Source organism: Podarcis filfolensis, assembly GCF_964270895.1.
Source record: "Podarcis filfolensis genome assembly, chromosome: 14".
NCBI classification, from domain to species: Eukaryota; Metazoa; Chordata; class Lepidosauria; order Squamata; family Lacertidae; genus Podarcis; species Podarcis filfolensis.
Window position 1 is genome coordinate 20437997 of NC_139616.1, and position 18578 is coordinate 20456574.

The following is an 18578-nucleotide window of genomic DNA, read 5'->3' on the forward strand; positions in this document are numbered from 1 at the left end:
ATAGCTCCCCCCCATAAGAAACATTTCCCCTCCCCGCCCCACACCCACAAAGCACAGAATCTATGGAGAACATTATTCCAAATGTGAGTTAGATAGATGCCATGTTTTGTCTAGCTAGTATAGGTACTCATGAATTTGGTTAATAATAAATTTCAAGGTAGCGATGAACTATATTTGATGTTACTGTGATCTACTGTGTAAAAGGCTCCAAAACAGTAATATTAAGCAAAAAAAAAAAAAAAAAAGGACAGGTGTGAAATTAAAGTTAAAACTAATTTATATCTGCTTTAAAAATACATATAAAAACAAAAACCTCTTTCATTAGATAATTCAGGTGAAATCTGCAAGTTAAAACACCATCATAAATGGGCATCAGTCCCAGAAAGCTGTTTTAAGGAAAAGGAAATTGTCATTATTTTGATTGCCTCTGTGATTTATATCAAGTGGAGAGTGAGGTAAAAGAAGCAATTCACACCCCTACAAAATGCACTGTTGCCTTATAGCAATCAAATGATCTATTGCTATTTTTGGTTTCGAAATAGTGTTGCTTCCACTTTCCCCACTTCATGATTTTAACAGAGTGCACATTACCATCAAATACTAAAACTTCAGTTTGATGATCATTTAAAGCCCGAGACATTCACATGCAGGGTTCCTATAGCTTCATGTGCAGTCTTGCATCTGCACTGGAATAAACTTCAATGGTTTTTATTTATGGAACTGCTTTTAAATGTCTGTTCTATTTTTATATAGGAATTGTTTGTAATTGTTTACACTTTTGTTTATAGCTGTAACTATTTTGTTTTATAATTGTATATATTATTGTTGTAACTCGCCCTGGGAACTTGCAGTAAAGGGCGGGTAAGAAATTGAATAACTGCCTACCCATTTATATTTATGTTAAATCTGCTTGCAAAACTGAAGGGATAAGTACCACTCACCCATTCATTGTTTGGTGACCTGAAAATGCTACAATTAAACTCCAGCTCTTTTAAAAGCCTCAAGCTACAGGTTCATAACACCTTTTTGGTATACAGACTGATAATACTGTTGCCTAACACAGCGGCAGGCAACAGCAACTGTATGCAGATCAAAATTCAATAGGAATGTAAGAAATCCACCCCAACCCCAGCATCAGTAAAAGTAGAATATAAAAGTGGTTGAAACTAAACTCCAAAATCCTGAGATAACAGCCGTTTCTCGCAAGGTCTCTTTTTTGTTAAAAGCTTATTTCACTTTGTAGATCAAGCCCAATAGAAGTCCGGCTCATGCTCATGGTGTTCAAACTTGCTGCACACAGTGTGCAATTATACATGGTGGTACACTTACAAATGCATTATTTAAATCAGCAAGACTTCAGCATATGTTATAGCTTAGCTCCATTTACAATTAGTACACTGTATATTTCACTTTTATACTGTATTGCAATGCCCAAAGGCAGCCCAACCTCCCTGAAACAGAGTACTTTGGGGGGGTTGAATAAAGGGATTGTTGGGGGATAAACACACAAAACATACGGCAATATCAAAGCACCTACCTGAACAAAAAGCCCAGTTATGTTCTTGAGGCAAACATGCATGCTTTGAAAATGTGCTTGGAATATGATAGCCAGGGAGTTTGCTTTGACTAACAGTCACCCACCTCAGATGCTACATAACCCTTTGAAAGTTTAGCCTCCTATTTTCCATGCCCAAAAGAACCTAGGATGTCTCTTCTCTGAAAGAGTCTGATCCATCTCCAACATACATAAAAGCCTGCCCCCGTCTCATAAAACGCTATTTATTTTAAAACTGGCATTTGACTATCAGCTACCTAACAAGGGGAGATTAGTACTGCATGAAGAGTCTACAATATCACATGCACTATAACATTAGTTCCATAAAAACAACATCTCTGCAAGAGGATGAACTAAGCCATCATCTTCAACCTGACTTGAAAAGCAGAGGAAGTTTACAACCATTAATTGAAGCAAATGATTTTAAAACTTCATATTAAGTTATAGAATATTTTCCTACACATTGAAAGATGCTGATGCAGGAAAATCGCCCCATTGACCACAACTACATTCCATGAAGTTCTCAATTTCAAAGGATTCAAATTACGTAGGAGTGGAAGCCACTGCACGACTTAAAAACACCGAACACACTTTTTCAAATTTTGGCAAAGAAAATTTAGATTCATTTCAGTTGTAGGTGTCTAAAGAAAGGGGGATCTAAAAGGCTTTCAAATTACTTTTCAATCCACAAATCTTTCAATTTAACAAAGGGAGTACAGTAGTATAAAAGATACAAAATGTAATTAAATAATCTCCCTTGAGAAGACTAACTTGTTTAAGTGTCCTCTTCAACAGAGTCCTCTCTGATTGTGATTATCAAGGAAACCACATTCCAAGCATCCAACCTTAAAGCTGGCTGGCCCCCTTTGATCAATGGAAGCTGCTTAGAGCAGTAATGTGCCTTTTGCTTAGACTACTGCAACACAGTAATAAACCTTGTAACTACAGCTTTATACTTTGTTGTCACAAACAGTTATTACCACCTAGTCAAACTGTCAAAGCCAACCTAGAGAGAAATGGGCAGAGGGATGCGTTCAGACCATAGTTGTCAACTTTCAGATTTGAAAATAAGGGATCAGCAGCCTCACCTGTCCCAGGGACAGTCTACGGGATATCTAACAATCCGGGATAGCAGCAGGAAGCAGCGCTGGAATAAGAGAATTTCCCGCAAAAAAAAGGGAAGGTTGACAGCTATGGTTCACACACTAATTATCACATAATATAAAATACAGCGCTACCATCATGGCTACAGGTGACAAAGAACTTTTCATGTTGGGGCTTGGTGTGTATAAACATTGAAGAGCCTTCTCTCAAGCTAAAAGTATTTGTTTTTCCACACATTGGAGGTTTTCGCTTAAGGAAGTGCTGCAACTAACCACTCCCTTTACAAAAATAAGAATGAGTTTGCACCTTGGCTTTTCATAAGCCTGTCACAAGTTTGCCAAAAAAGCTGGAAGTGGTTCAATCCACTTACTAATGGACACATCCTGCACTGACTTTTTGTGATGGGAGTACTCTCCCTGCAGTCTTGACTTAGTTAGCTAAAGTACAGTACAAACTTGTCAAATGGCATCCCAGAGGCAGAGACAAATGCAATAAATCTTGGGAATAAGGCCTAAATCAGGGGCAAGGAACCATTTTCCTCCCAAGGGCTGCATGGTGAATGAGACCAAAGGCAAGAGTGGGCCAAGCAATGGATGTGACTTTCCTTTGTACAGTTGCCTACATTGCAGGCATGCTAAAGTCAGCACACATGCACAACCCTTTCCACCCTTTATCCAGGAAGCAAGAGGCATTACCACAGTTCAAGGACACATTCCTGCCAAGTCAAAAGCATTTAAGGAGGGTATGCAATAGGACCAACATGGCCAAGAGAGGCCCAAGGCCATCCCCAAGGATCACTGGGTGTGCTACACATGGATGCACTGGGCATCAGAAAGAGAAAAACAACAGGTGTAGGGAGGAGGCCAGTGTGGCTGCTTATTCAATGCTTAAGTATTCAAAGGGTTGTACAAGGGTAGTGCTGAAGGTATGAGAAGCAGAACGTGAGCAAAGCAAGCCTTAGAAGGGATAGGCTCAGAAGAAAATCAGCACAGAGATCTTTCAGTTCAGCCATTCCACAAATCTTAGCCAGTGCTAGTGTGGTGTTACATATTGATGAAGAAAGGCATACAATCAAAATCAGGAGAATACATGCCTACAGCACTGAACATGTTTAAAGGGTTTAATGATTATGATAATAGAAGGGACATGATGGAAAGAAAAAGACAGTATAGAATCCATGTACAATCCATGAAGGACACTGAAAAAGATCAAAATTACACTGTAGGGTTAAGGAGACCGACAAGTTTTTAAAAAGGGAGACATTGATAGGAACAGTGCAACTAAAAATTACTTAACTACAGTTGGTGAAGGGCAATCCAACATACCTTAGTCGGAAGTCAGTTCGATGGAGTCTAATGGAGCAAAATTCAATCTAGGTGTTTAGGACTGCAGCCTTAATGTTCAAAAATCTGAACATATTAAGCACAATTTAAAAAAAAAAGGTTTAAGTGTTCAAGAAAAAAACCAATCCCAAATTCCCACATGACACACAGAGGAGGGTGCTAAGCAGGAAGTTGCTAGGGTAGGAGAAGAGTAAGCTGGAAGAAAAACTCTGCAGAGAAAGTGCCTGGATAAAGTAACTAGGATGTGAATGCATTGTTATATGCAAAAAAAAACTGGGTGAAATCATACTTCAGAGAAGAGAAAAATGAAGGAAAACTACAAGTCCAGAAAAATACTGACAATGCAAATGGTAGTAACCTCTCTCTTTGTTTTAAAGGAAAGGATTAGTTTTCTGGGACAAATTTTTTTTAATAAGGAAATGCTTTAAAGATCAGTGTTGTTGTTTTTTAAATGATGATAAGTTAATGGTTTCTGTAAACTAGAGAGAACAGAATTTGGTATAGCAACATGAGGGAGAATGAACAAAAGCCCAAACTTCATTTATATAACGCTGAAGCAAAGTTTAGTATTACACCTGTTACTAAATCTGTATGTTAAAAATTAATCTCTCTGTTGTTTCAAAGGAAGTACAAATTCAATAATGTGAGCAGATAATTTACATACCTATGACATGCCTCCTCGAGCTTATTCAGCAATCAAACCCCATACACATACACACACTTCTTGAATGTAGGAGCCTCAGATACAGCTGAGTTAGTCTTACCCACATCTCAGCAATGACTAGAGATAAGACAAGTGATTGCTACTGAACAGAATTGGAACTATGGGTTGTTACATGCTACCTACATTTGACAAGTTCCATCTACGGTGAGATATCATTATCATACAGTGCACACGTAACAGGCTGATTGTTATAATATGGTTTTGTCACAAAAACAACTCTGGCTCTGCTCTATTCTGTATACTCTAGATTTTACTTCAAAAGCAAGCCTGCAGTTTGAGGGGGGTTACGTTCTCGGGATCATGCCTAAAGCCAAAATCACATATAGGCAAAGCACACTGGATTCAATGGCAGGTGGGATTACCAAAGTCATTTCCCTCAAAACTCCACTCCTTCATAATTTTTTTGCCATGCATGCCAAGCTGAATGTGCACAGGTTAAATATGCATAAGTTGGGGGCTTAGTAACAAAGGAAAACAGTACAGATTAACCATGTCAACACTGCATCATAAGCACAAACCAAGAAGAAATATTGTGTCAGGCCACTGCTGGAAATGGAATTGGTTTGGTAAAGTTTGATCGCCAAAGAAGATGAGAAGAAGACTGATGGTGAAAATAATACTACTTAGTAGTAAGTGGTATCAACCACGAATTGCTTAGATCTGTAATTTAAGAACCAACATACACATGTTAATATCACTGTGAGGTCCAAAAGATGTCAACACAATAACCAGGCTCATTTCGCAGCCCCAAGGGATAAATAATTCAGTATCATCTCCCATTCTAATGAAGAACAAAGAAAAGTGAAAAATAATTTATGAGCAAGCAGCAGTTTTTGAACATTCCTTTGTAAACCAGAGAAAGACCTTGGAAAAATGTATTTTACATTTCTCAGCCTTCATTCTCTGTTACCTTCCTGCCACATGAAGAACTGTTGATTGACTAGGACTGACAAAAAAATTCAGGATTTGAATCCAAGTTAGTTCAGGAGGAATGTATACAAGTTGAAGTGCAAGCATGATTCTGAAGGGGAAAATAGTGGTTATTCTCTGGGCCTGCCTAAACTTTCAAGTAATAACCAGCTAAGTAGGAAACTCATTTTTCCACCAACTTCCCCCAAAGACCATTGGAGGACTTTGATTAAAGATTTCCAGTATACATACTTGTTACTTCCTGTAGGAAATCCAAACAAGGTCGGCTACTTCCAGAAATACTTATTGAAACTGCCAGCGGAGTCTGTCCTTCATAGTTCTTTGTATTAGTGTCTGCACCATAGTTGTATAACATCTGTGCACAGAGTACATCATCCCTAAGAGCAGACAAGTGCAATGGTGTCTGCCCGTCTTCTAAGCGCCCCAAGTTTGTATCAGCCCCTCTCTGAAGGAACATCCGGCAATAAGAATGATTGCTTTTGATCACAGCATAGCGCAACAGGAAGCCGTTCTGAATGTCAATGTTGGCATTGTGATCTAGGAGTATTTTGACACAGCTGGACCTTTCGCGGATAATAGCCAGTTGAAGTGGTGTAGTACCTTTGTCACTGAGTGGATCAACCTCAGCCTTGAATTCCAGCAGGAGACGGACAAACGAGTCTCTGCCATAGTGAGCAGCCACATGCAGAGGAGTCCAGCCATCATTACTTTTTGCATTAATGATATCAACGCGGTAGTCTGATTCCAGCATTAGGCGTGCAATCCGAGCTCGGCCGTGCATAGCTGCATAATGTAGAGCAGTGAAGCCTCCAATTAAGTCTTTCACTGTGGGATCAGCTAAAGTTAAACAAAATTGCAATGGGTTAGCTATTATCAGAAGAACACAAAAAGGCATCTGAATTTTTTTCTATACATTGTTACAATTCTTGGGAGGGTGTCCTACTAAATCATCTTACCCAACCATCTTGCAATTGATAATAATTAGTACTTATATTACGCTGTAAGCTGTTCATTTTATTTACTTACCGTATAAAAGCAAGCTAGCTAACTAGTTAGATGACATAGATAGAGATATAGATAGATAGACAGATAGACAAACAGACAGAGATAAAGGTCTAAAAAGTTTGGGGAAGAGCTAATCTTTCTCCTTTTTCACTTTCACCAATTGAAAATATGTAAAATTTTACTTTATGGCTTTCTAGTCTTAGCTGATCCAAACAATTTGATAATACTGGCACACAACTGTTGTCTCTATGCAATTTTCCAATTCAGTAGTAACCCTCAAAATACAAGTTGCTTTATAACGTCAGAGAATTTAAGATGTGGTTTGGCAGAGCCACGAAAGAGGCGGCTGAATAAACAATAATAAATAATAAACCAAAATCTCAGGTGCAAGCTGTATTTTGGAACATGGGTCTATTTGAAAAAGTGAATTTTATTTTTATTTATTAAATTTCTATACCACCCTTCACCCAAGGATCACTGGATGGTTTACAGTAAGAACACACAAAAATACACAACGTAGTAACAAACGAGTGAACTCACTTTCCTTTTGAACAGACTCAACATTATTGCATATTAGCCTGGTTCGCGCATAATGCTGAACAGCAGCTTGTTTAGCCAAAGTGTGGCTTGTTAAGACATCTGAATGCAGCTCAGCAGACTAACCATGATTAGTTGTCTGGCAACATGCTACAATGCAAAGTCATGGCTTGTTTTCATCACAGGTGCTAGTTGGTACCTTTCTTGAAGAAGTCTTTGCTCCTAACTCTGCCTGGCAGCAGGCTCCTTTTTGGGCCCAACTCCTCCATGGCAAGTTCCCCCCCACAAGCCAAACCAGGAAAAGACAAAGACGGGGGGAAATGTAAAAGGTACTGTTCTGCTGTCTAACTATTATGACAGGCCTGCACCAACTAACTAATACTTCACTACTCTAATTGCTAAACCTACTTACAGTAGAACAATGAACACTTTAGCGGAAGGAAAACACTGATCTTCCACACTATACACTTTATTTTGTTTTTATAAGGGAAGTATGTGCTTTCAGAAAAGGTGTTAATATGCATGCATCATTTTAATTAGGTCTTTTTATTGTTTTCAGTACTGTTGTGATTTATGTTTTTAATGGGAACACAGGAAACTGCCTCATACAGAGTAACTATCCATCCAGCTCATGCAACAGCTCAAATTAAAAGTAGATTCACTGAAATTCATATTTGCTTGAAATATGAATTAACTGATGCAGAGTTCTTGTAGTAAGCTTCATCTCAATTCACCTCCTCAGTTTCCACATTTTGGTCAAAAACAAACCAAACAGGAGTATATGGTACAGATTGCTCACGCCGTCCAAGCTCCCCAACCTCCACTGTGCATCCTAAATCCAACTGCTCAAGGTATTTCTATGCATCAAAGCTCCTTCAACTCTAAAATGTCATGCTTGTTTCTGTGTTTTGTTTTGCCTTGTGCTTCTTGGTCTTAAAAAGAAGCATGTGAAGTAACATCTGCTGGCCCAAGATGCAGATGTATTGTGGTCTGGCAAGATGAGCTTGTATTTTTTTGCGGGGTGGGGGTGGGGGGGTGGAGTGCACAATGCTGTATATAAGGTAAAGAAAGAATGCCCTCTGTGGTTCACAGCATTTCCAAAGTATGTAAGCTACATGTTATTTCAGATCATCTTGATAAAAGCATTTTCTATAAAATGAAAATAATCTGGTTTTGCCATTTCACAAAATTAAGGTTTTTCAGGCATGTAAACATCCAGCCATAGGAGAAAGAAAATAAGGTAACAAATAATAAAAAATAATATCACAGATTTCCCTCTACCCCCAGAAATCTGGACTCATTCTTTAAAAACCCACCAGTGTAGAGTTGATATTCCAACACAACACACATATTCCCCCCCCCCACAACCTTTCTAAGAGTAGTTTTGCTCGTACAATCGCTCTCTTTTGTGCCTGGCAGTCAATCCTGTACAAACACACTGGCATTATCTGCATACAAGATTGAGAGAAGATATTTGCAAGGATAGTTTAAAACATTGGCCTGGCTAAAATACCACTTTAAAAACTAAGATTCAGTGCAAACTTGTGCACTCTGCTCAAACACCTCTGCTTTGCTTCTCCCCTGCTCCTAACTCTGCTACACTTAAGAAGGAAACAAGCCAGAGGCTGACTACAGGCATCCCATCATTTATGTACAATCACGCCATACCTAGGAGTGAATTATAAAAATCGCTAAAACAGCCTCAGAAGAGGCACAAAACAGTCAGAAAAGGAGCGGAAACAGCACCTAGCAATCCCACAGGCCTTTGTACTTGCAGTCCCAAGAGCCCTTGCACCTACCATTGAGGCCTGTGAAGAGTTGGAGTTTGAGAAAGGAGGCTGGGAGAGAGTGATTGTGTTGGGAGTTTTGGAGATTTTTAAAGCTGTTCTTTGATACGACACCTAAACACAGCATCACCAAGGCTGGAGGAGAAATTGGAAGTGCTGGACAGTTTCTAGAGTGGCATGAGTGTGTGTGCTGTGGCACGCAGGTTTGGCAGGAATGAATCCAGAATATGTGCCATTAAGGTACAGGAAAAATAACAACAACAACAACAACAACAACTTATTTATAACCCGGCCATCTGGCATCAGGGGCAGCAAGTGCATGTACACATGCAACTGCCATAGTCCCCAACTAAATGCTACGTAGTCCCCATCTACATGCCCAGTGTCAGAAACAGATATGAAAGCTAGGAGCTAAATGGCAACTTAAACCTAGGTTATGGGTGCAAAGACAGAATGTCCAGGTGTGCTTTTTTTAATCACAAGAATACAAAGCTGAAAATGAATGAACTGCAGCTAAAATATTATGTTTGTTTTTCACATGGTCTAGTCCTTCCCCCGCCCACCCCCCTAATATTCTTAAGAGGGTCTCTTGTCCAGTCTTCAGAGAGTAGCTGGAAGTGGGGCGGAAGAAAAAGGTCCTCCTTTCCTTTCACTCTGCAGTTCTAATCTGAAAACTTAGGCGCAGGACTGCACCCAGAGCTCAGACACTGCTCGCGCTAATTAAATTACCAGTCACAAAATGTGCCTAGAACAATGGGAGTTTCGAACACTGAGGCCCTGGTGAAGGCACGTGAGGCACTGAACCTGTGTCTAGAGGACATAAACTGCTAGTGTATCCCCATAAATGGCAGCACCTTGCACAAGAAGACTCTCAGGCTGCATGTGCGCTTCAAGCAGCCTGCAAAGGAGTTCTGAGCTAGCTGCGGTTGGCTGGAACGCTTCAAATGACATTTTAATTTAAAGAATATTGGCACCCATATTGAAGCTGCATTTGTGGACCAGGAGGCTGCCCAAACGTGCCCTGACCAGCTGAAGAGACAAAAGTGCCAGCTGCCCACCCCCATGTTCTTTTGCAATACACTATCAGCCCCACCAAGTGAATCTGACCCACAACCAAGCACTTTGGGGTACCAGTCTACCCTGCTTGTCACTGTTTGCAAATCGTCCTCCTCCAGCGATGAGGAAGACTGAGTGCCACCATTCCTGCCCGTCTGGTAGGGATGCTGGTTTTCAAATGGTTTTTTAAAGGGTTTCCAGAGTTTTAGAGGGTGTTTACAGGCTTTTCCAATGGGTGTTTCAATTATACATGACTTCCCGTATGCGCGCGGTGCCTCAGAACGAAACCCCTGCATAAATGGAGGGTTGCCTGTGTATGTTAAGTGCAGACCAGTGCTGGTGGTTTGTTTCTCTCAAGACAAACAGAGGAAGCAAAGGAGGAAAAAATGAGGTGAAAAAACAGGGGTAAATACTGTGGTGGCCAGGAAATGAATTAAGAAGTTTTCACCAAGTGCTTTCCCAAGGGTGTAGCAAGCCTGAGGTCAGCCCAGCTGCTCCAAACCTTAATCTCATGTTCTTCCTGCATGTCCCTGAAGTTCTGTTCAAGCATAGTTTTTTTGGTTGGCTTGACTGTGAAGCTTCCAATAAAAAAATTATTTTTCTACCCAATCATCTAACAGGGCTCTAGAACTTTAGGGTAGGGCTGCCATACACCCGGAATTTCCTGGACATAGCCGGGATCTGGCAGCTGGAAACAGTGCCTGGGTGAAAATCGCTGAAATGTCTGGGAAAATCCGGACGTATGACAGGCAACCCATGTCAATTTTGGTGAACTTCCTTAAAAATGGGCAAAACTTTAAAAAGCTCAATAACTTTTGTGTTCCGATTTTCACTTTTTGAAATATGGCAACCCTACTTTAGGGCAACACTGTTAATGTAACTATCTTGCTCTGTTATTATCTTGTGCAGATGTTAAACCAAGTAGTTTTAAGACTAGCTCTTAATACAAACACACACAAAAACCACTCTGCCCAACGAACAATTCCAGAAAATCTATAAGTACTCAGTAGCCACTGGAAGTAATAGAAGAAGCCAATCTATTTAAATTAGACTATTTCTGATAAAGCATCTGCATGACAACTTAAAAACTCATGCTAAGAGACAGTATTATAACAAGTGATGCTACTATAATCCTATTTAGGACCATGGGTCTTCACTGTTGTTGTTGTTGTTTTACTCAATTTTAATCTGAGAATTTGAATGCTTTGAACTTGTTGTTATCTCTTCAATGAAGCCTACCCCCACCCCACCATCTATCAAACAACATTTCATGTTATCGATCAAAAGTTATACGGTTAAAAATATAAATGATTACATGTCAGCTTTTCAAAATCTAGTATTAAATATTATTGCATGCTCATCATCAGCACACTGTTATGAGTACAGTGATTTTGAAACTTTCGCTGGAAGACAGTTTGTCCACCACTACTGATCTTTCCTCTGCAATGTGTAGCCAAGGGGGAATAAGGCAGCTTAGCATTGCCCTGTGTGAACTAAGCAACCACCTTAGAACATGCTACAGAATGCTCTGTAATGTCCAGGAGCTGTATCACAGATATCACTGTCTACAGTATTCCCTTCATAAAGTCTGAAAACCACTTTAACATACTACTGCCTACCAGCTATCAAAGTATGGCTAATGTCAAATACTTTTTAGGAGCTATCAAATATAGCTAATATAAACTGGCAGACATCAAATGGTGAAATAAAAAAAAAATCATTGGATATCGAAGCTATCAAATATTCTGATGAATATTTGCATAACTAGGGAACAGGTGGAGATTATCAGGCAGCAAGACTCACACAGTAATTTTTGGGAGTAAATTCATTGCAGTTCTAAATTGGTTTTGCAAACGCTTGTACTGCCATCTTCTGGCCACACTTACTTACCACAGGAAGGATAAAAAAGGTCATAATTTATTCTACTGGACCTTAAAAGGTCATACAATTTGCAAGACTTGAAGTTTAAGCTAAAACTTGCCAACTCAATGCATTTTGATCATTTATAACAAGCTTCCTCAAACTCAGCCCTCCAGATGTTTTGAGAAGACAGTTTTTGCAGTTTGTATGTTTTGAGTTTGAGGAAGCCTGATTTATAAGCTCTGTTTTAAACCAGCAATAGGCTATTTCTGTGCTATTCTCCTAATTAACGAGTAGTATATTTCATGGCACAAATTGACCCCCTCATTAAATGCTCAGTTCCATGTTAGCACCATCTAGAAGAAATGGGCTTCGTGTTTATGCAGCACATGCACTCAGACATACATGTACAAGATCTAAGAGATACAATGATAAAGCATGAGAACTATTTCTTGCAACACAAAAGTATCTTTCTTTTTCTTACAAATATAGCGTACGGTAAGCAAGAGGAATCTACTCTACTGGAGATAATACAGAAGAGTCTACAATAAACACACTACTGTCAACAGAAGGTGGGAGCTACATGAGAACTGAAAAATACATAATCATGCTTTCCTTGAGTGTTCAAAATCATTCCCATAGTAAAACCTCAGCCTCTAGTAAATTTAGGTATATTAGACACATGAAGGGGTATTTATGTGGCATACAAAGCTTTGTTGGGTTTTGGCAAAACATGATTCACTTGGATCCGTTTGTTCCATAAGTTCTTGCCTCCAGAGAAATTTCCCCAGTAAGAGGCCACATAAAAGTTCTCAGTTTCCCTTTCATTAAATTCCAGTTTTTCTGCCATCTTATCTCGAATTCACCAATTTTACATTTTAGCACATAGGCTCCAATTCACTTTATGTACACAGTGGCCATGTTCATACTTTCCTGGAAACCATTAACTATGGCAGGGGTGAGGAACCTGTGGCCCTCTAGACCAGTGTTTCTCAACCTTGGGGTCTCAAACCCCAGCTGGTTTGGACTACAACTCCCATCATCCCTAGCTAGCAGGACCAGTGGTCAGGGATGACGGGAGTTGTAGTTCAAAAACAGCTGGTGGCCCAAGGCTGAGAAACACTGCTCTAGATGATATTGGGCTCCAAACTTCCATCAGTTCCTGCAAGTACAGCCAACACTCAGGACTGCAGGAACTGTAGTCCAGCAACTTATGAAGGGCCACATTTTAGCCACCTCTGAACTGTGGCTTCCCATTAATGCACAAATAGCTCTCTTTTTGCTCCCCGCCCCCCAAATGTGAACACAACTCCTGGTTTAACCATAATACACACAATTTCTTTTGTTCAATCCCTGTAGTACAGAGTTCTGGAGCACTGCCCTTAACTAGGGATGGTCAGTCTGTGTAATTTTCACATTGTTAATTCCCAGGTTGTTTGTTTACTATTTGCAAGTTTTAAAACAAAAATAAAATGTCTGTACTAGAATCACATTTAGAATGGTACTTATGTTTTACTACATAGGCTGAAGGCTGCTTTTAAAAAGGCAGAAACTTTAAACTGGTAAAATAGCCACTCCCAAGGAGCTTCCAAGACCAGCTGCTACTGTGACTATGTTCAAATAGCGCTGCAAATGACTATGGAAATGATGCGGAAATATACACCGAGCCTCCCAGGGACACTGTACCGGTGGGGGTGGGGTGGAGGAGAGAGATGGGTGCTCTCATGGGTCCAAATCAGATATTTTCACTCCTGGGAGCTCCCTCTGAACATTTGCAATGATGGCTGGGCTTCGAAGCTGCTTAGAAAATCTATGTTACCAGTTCAAAGAAACCAAAGACACAAAAACAGAACACCTCTTAAACATTGCTACAGTGGAACCTTGGTTTTCAAGCATCTCGGAAGCCGATTGATTTGGAAGCCGAACGCCCAAAACCTGTAAGTCAATGCTTTCGTTTTTTAATGCGCCTTGGAAGTTGAACGGCTTCCGAGGTGTGTTTCTCCATTTTCTCAATGGAATTTGCCAACCGCCCATTGTGCCTCGGTTGTAGAACATTTCGGAAGTCGAACTGTCTTCTGGAACGGATTATGTTCGACAACCGAGGTACCACAGTATCATCATCTACATTTGATAGTTGGCTTACACAAAAGTTTCAAAGCACTGCTTTGCTGTGGTTCTGTTCCTTCTTGGATGTCTATTTCCCAAGGGTAATACTTGAGGAATGCTCTTCAGCCCCATGGAGCCTTCAATGTGGGGTTCCTCAGAATTAGATTTTATTCCACATTCTACTTAACACCTACATGAAACAGCTGAGTGGGGTCATAGAGAATTCTGGAGTACATTGTCAGCGATATGCTGATGACACACAGCTCTACTTCTCCCTTACATCTGTAGGTATTTTGGACTGGATGAGAGCCAATAAACTGAAGCTCAATCCAGGTAAGACTAAGGAAGTTAATGGGTGGTTTTCTAGATTGGCTAGATGGGAGGTTGCCTGCTCTTGATGGCATTACACTCCCTCTGAATGAGTTGGTATACTGCTTGAGAACACTACTGGATGCATTGCTGTCGCTTGAGGCTCAGTCGGCTTCGGTGGTGCCGAGTGCCTTCCATCAGCTTCGGCTGGTGGCCCAGCTGCACCCCTAACTTCTGTTGTCTATGCTCTGATAACCTCTAGGTTACTGCAACATGTTATACATGTGGCTGCTTCTCCAGGTGGTTCAGAAACTTCAGCTAGTGCAGAATTCAGTGCCAGGTTGCTCACCAGGACAAGATGGTTTGAGAATGTAATACCAATACAGTGGTACCTCGGGTTAAGTACTTAATTTGTTCCGGAGGTCCGTTCTTAACCCGAAGCACCACTTTAGCTAATGGGGTCTCCCGCTGCCGCCGTGCCACCGGAGCACAATTTCTGTTCTCATCCTGAAGCAAAGTTCTTAACCTGAGGTACTATTTCTGGGTTAGCGGAGTCTGTAACATGAAGCGTATGTAACCCAAGGTACCACTGTACTGGCCTGATTGCACTGATTGCCAATTAGTTTCCAGGCTCGATTCAAAGTTTTGTTTTCGACCTGCAAAGCCTTAAATGGCTCAGGAATGCAATACTTCAAGGATTGCCTCTTTTCACATGAACCAACCCAGATCCTGTGATCATCATCTGAGGCGCCCTTCTTCATTTGCCACATCCATGAGAAGTCCAGAAGGTGGCAACTAGAGAACAGGCCTTTTCGATGGTGGCTCTCTGTTTGTGGAACACTCTCCCCAAAGAGGCTCATCTGGTGCCTTCATTACATATCTTCAGGTGCCAGTTGAAAACATTCCTCTTCTCCCAGGACTTTGGCTAATTAAACAATCTATTGCCTTTTAAACTGGGGGGTGGGTTGTTCTGTTTGTTACTATATTATATATTTTTGTGTTTTTTATATTGTAAACCACCCTGTGCTCCTCAGATAAACAGCAATATATAAATTTAATAAATAAATAACTTAACAAGAGAAAACTAACATAGCCTAGATGCAAAGTGACTGGATTCCTTGAGCATCCTTGCAACCTGTTATTTCTCTGGTATGTACAGTATTTAAAATACTTAACAGAGGGGAGCCCCCTTGTGGTGCATTTTGCAATTCCATAGCTTGCCTACTCACTTTTTTAATTCACTATTAGATTTAAAGTACAGAAAATTAAAAATACAGAAATTAAGTCCTACCCATCTTACCTGATCATTTTGTGAAGCCAAATGCAATAAGAGCCACATTCAGATGATAAAACCCTAAGCTCAACATGAGTGAGCTTCATACAGGTATGCAGTTCCTTCATTTCTCCCTCCAGCGAACAAGCCAGGAAGCGGCAGTTAACAATAGCTTCCCATTACGCCCAACCAGGAACTATGGTTAATTGCTTTCAGTCAAGTCAAGATCTGGAGGCTAACTTTAAAGTGACGGTTTCCAGATTCAGGCATGACTGAAAGACAAGCTGCCATTTCCCATCTCATTTGCATACTCACACCAAGTGGGAAGCAAGGTTCATGAAGTTTGCACATATATTGACTTACTAAGCAGAGATGTGATCATCTGAATGTGGCCACTGCCATAAACAAACAAACAAACAAACAAACAAACAAACAGGAGTTTAAAATGAAGGTGCGAAGGATAAAATCCTTGATGCTTGGTCAAATTTCACCCCCACCTCATTTAAGTCAACCAACCTCCATGTTCGAGGAATACACGGACACATCTTTCTTTTCCTCTTGCTGCTGAGAAATGGAGCAAGGTCCAGCCATTGGCATCTCGACCATTTGGAGAATAGCCCTGCTCTAGCATCTTGCGCACAGTGTGAACATCTCCAGCAGCCACCGCAGCCTGAATCTGCAATTCTTCCTGTAGTTCGGGGTTCCTCCGGCAGTGGTGATGTAACATCCTCGCAGAATCTGCCTCCTAAAGAAGGATCATGAGGTCTCACAGGTCACCTGCAACTGAAACACAGTAAACACAAATCAGAATTGGAGAGAGGGAGAGTGCCAATAACACTCCATAGCAACATGGATAAACGGGACAGGATCCACAAAGCTGCACACACACACACCCATGTGCCAGGGCTTTTCAGTCCCCACTACCCCACTGTACCCCCAAAATAGCCATTTGAGAAGGCTGAAGGATCAATTATAAAGTCAACTTTCACAGAATAAAATTTAACGGTACTAAAGGTTTTAGAAGCTTAACATTTTATTACATTCCAAATGAATTCCTAGATATTTAAATTCATGCCATTGGTCAATCAGTTGTTCATCCATTGCCCCTCAGTTTCTGATATTTCTTTCCAAAAATCGTAACCTTGATTTTTTATTTCATGAAGCCTAGACACTTGCCCTTTTACACCTACAATTTTAAGACTGTGAGGGTGATCTGGCTGTGCCATTTAGGCCCTCATTGCTCTTACTTCCTAAGTATCAATGGACACAACTATTTCTAATAAAATGTCATGCAGCATTATCTACATGTTCCTCAAGAACAGTGGAATTAGCTACACTGCAATTCAAATGGACTATCTATGCATTTAAAAAAATCTTTGGGTTCTTTTAAGATTTGCGATGTATGCATGAACCAACAGCTTTTCTTCCTCTGACTTAGATTTGTGCAAGTGTAGAGGATGGTTTGCTTCCAACTTTAACCAAAGAACCAGTAGAAAACTGTTATTGTTCAAAAACTACACTGGTTTTTTAAAAAAATAGGTTTCAGAAACACTTATACATACATAGAAAACCATAACTAAAATTGCTTTGCAATCCTTAAAGTTGCTTTGCAGTTCTTAAACATTCTTTAAAATTTGCCTGGATATTTTGAGTAGCAACAACTAGGGTAGCCACACAGGCTGCTGACAAAGTTCAGTATTTAGTATTTGGCATTTAATACCCAGTATCTGAAATAGTTTTCTCTCTCTCATAAAAACTTTTTCTGTGGCTGGGTAACTATAACATGTTTTATAATACAAATCGAGCCAGGGAGGGGGGAAATTGCAATGAAACTTTCATTTATTGTTATTTGCCTCAGCCATTTATCCCTAATGCTATCACTGAAGATAGCACTGAATGAGTAGATCCTGGATGTCCTCCACTGTTACTACCCTAAGAAAGAGGCATTTTAACATTTTCTAAAACAAATCAAAGTTTCAAGTGTTCAATTAAAAAAATAGTTACCTTATAAGCAGAGGTCACTTTTTGTTAGTTGTATTTCCCATCTTTATTATACATAACCTTGTTGGCAGGTATAATGTGTCAAGCGAACTGCTTTCCTTGAAATAAAGAACGTAGTCTTGTTAGATCAAAGCAAGCAAAAATAAAAATTGTTCATCAACTCTCAAATGTCACATAGATTTCATGCATCTTAACACCAGGGTGTCTAAAACAGGGTGAAATAACGGAAGCGGTTTGAAAAAAGATGCTTAATTTAAGACATGTAACTTGGCAGGGTAGAACAAGATGGAGGAAAAATGCAGGGTGGACAAAGAGAAGGAAGAAAAAACAGTAACACACACTGGCGCATCAGCATCCCATCTTTTTTCTAGCATGCACAGAGATGTACAAGCATTAAAACCCTAAAGGTTATCCTGTGAAGAAGATGGCAGGTGAATGATGGCCCCTCACTATACTCTACAGAAATACACCCAACACTCTTTCTAAAGATTTCTGGGTAAGAAATAATTCCCCTCCTGTGAAACCTCTGTATGCCAAATAATCAAGTAATAAGTTATGGCTATGGAATAGAAAGGTTATGGAATAGAAATGCCACTACCAGTTTAGGCCTGGTTTGGGGTCCTAAAGTAAGGTTATGGAATAGAAACTACTTTGGTTCCCTGGATGATGATCTCTGTCTCAACCTCTGAGTTGCTTTCAATACTATCAAGCATGGTATCCTTCTGGAGCGACTGTCCAAGTTAGGGGTGGGAGCCTTCAATAAGTCAAGGACCACCTGCTGGTATATGCATAAAAACTAACCTGGATGCTGTGATCACCATCTGAGGCCCTTCCCTCGTGTGCCTCCTCTGCAAGAGGTCCGGAGGGTGGCAACACAAGAATGGGCCTTTTCTGCAGTGGCTCCCTTCTCCCCAGGAAGGCTTGCCTGGTGCCTTTGTTACATATCTTTAGGCACCAGGCAAAAACATTCCTCTTCTCCCAAGAACTT

The 18578-nt window shown here is 40.3% G+C and overlaps 1 protein-coding gene across 4 annotated transcripts in view; it reads right to left on the reverse strand.

Annotated features, from left to right (window-relative positions):
• The window catches only part of ASB7 (ankyrin repeat and SOCS box containing 7), a 39167-nt gene that overhangs the window by 13289 nt on the left and 7300 nt on the right, over positions 1-18578 (reverse strand). For 3 of the 4 annotated variants that reach the window (XM_083586986.1, XM_083586988.1, XM_083586987.1), the window contains exons 3-5: positions 17594-17688; positions 16106-16372; positions 5888-6493 (exon numbers count right to left, since the gene is read on the reverse strand). In XM_083586986.1, the coding sequence (XP_083443112.1) occupies positions 5888-6493; positions 16106-16316 (817 nt within the window). In that variant the 5' untranslated portion in view covers positions 16317-16372; positions 17594-17688. The remainder of the gene's footprint in view (positions 1-5887; positions 6494-16105; positions 16373-17593; positions 17689-18578) is intronic. The other variant, XM_083586989.1, reaches the window with a different exon arrangement.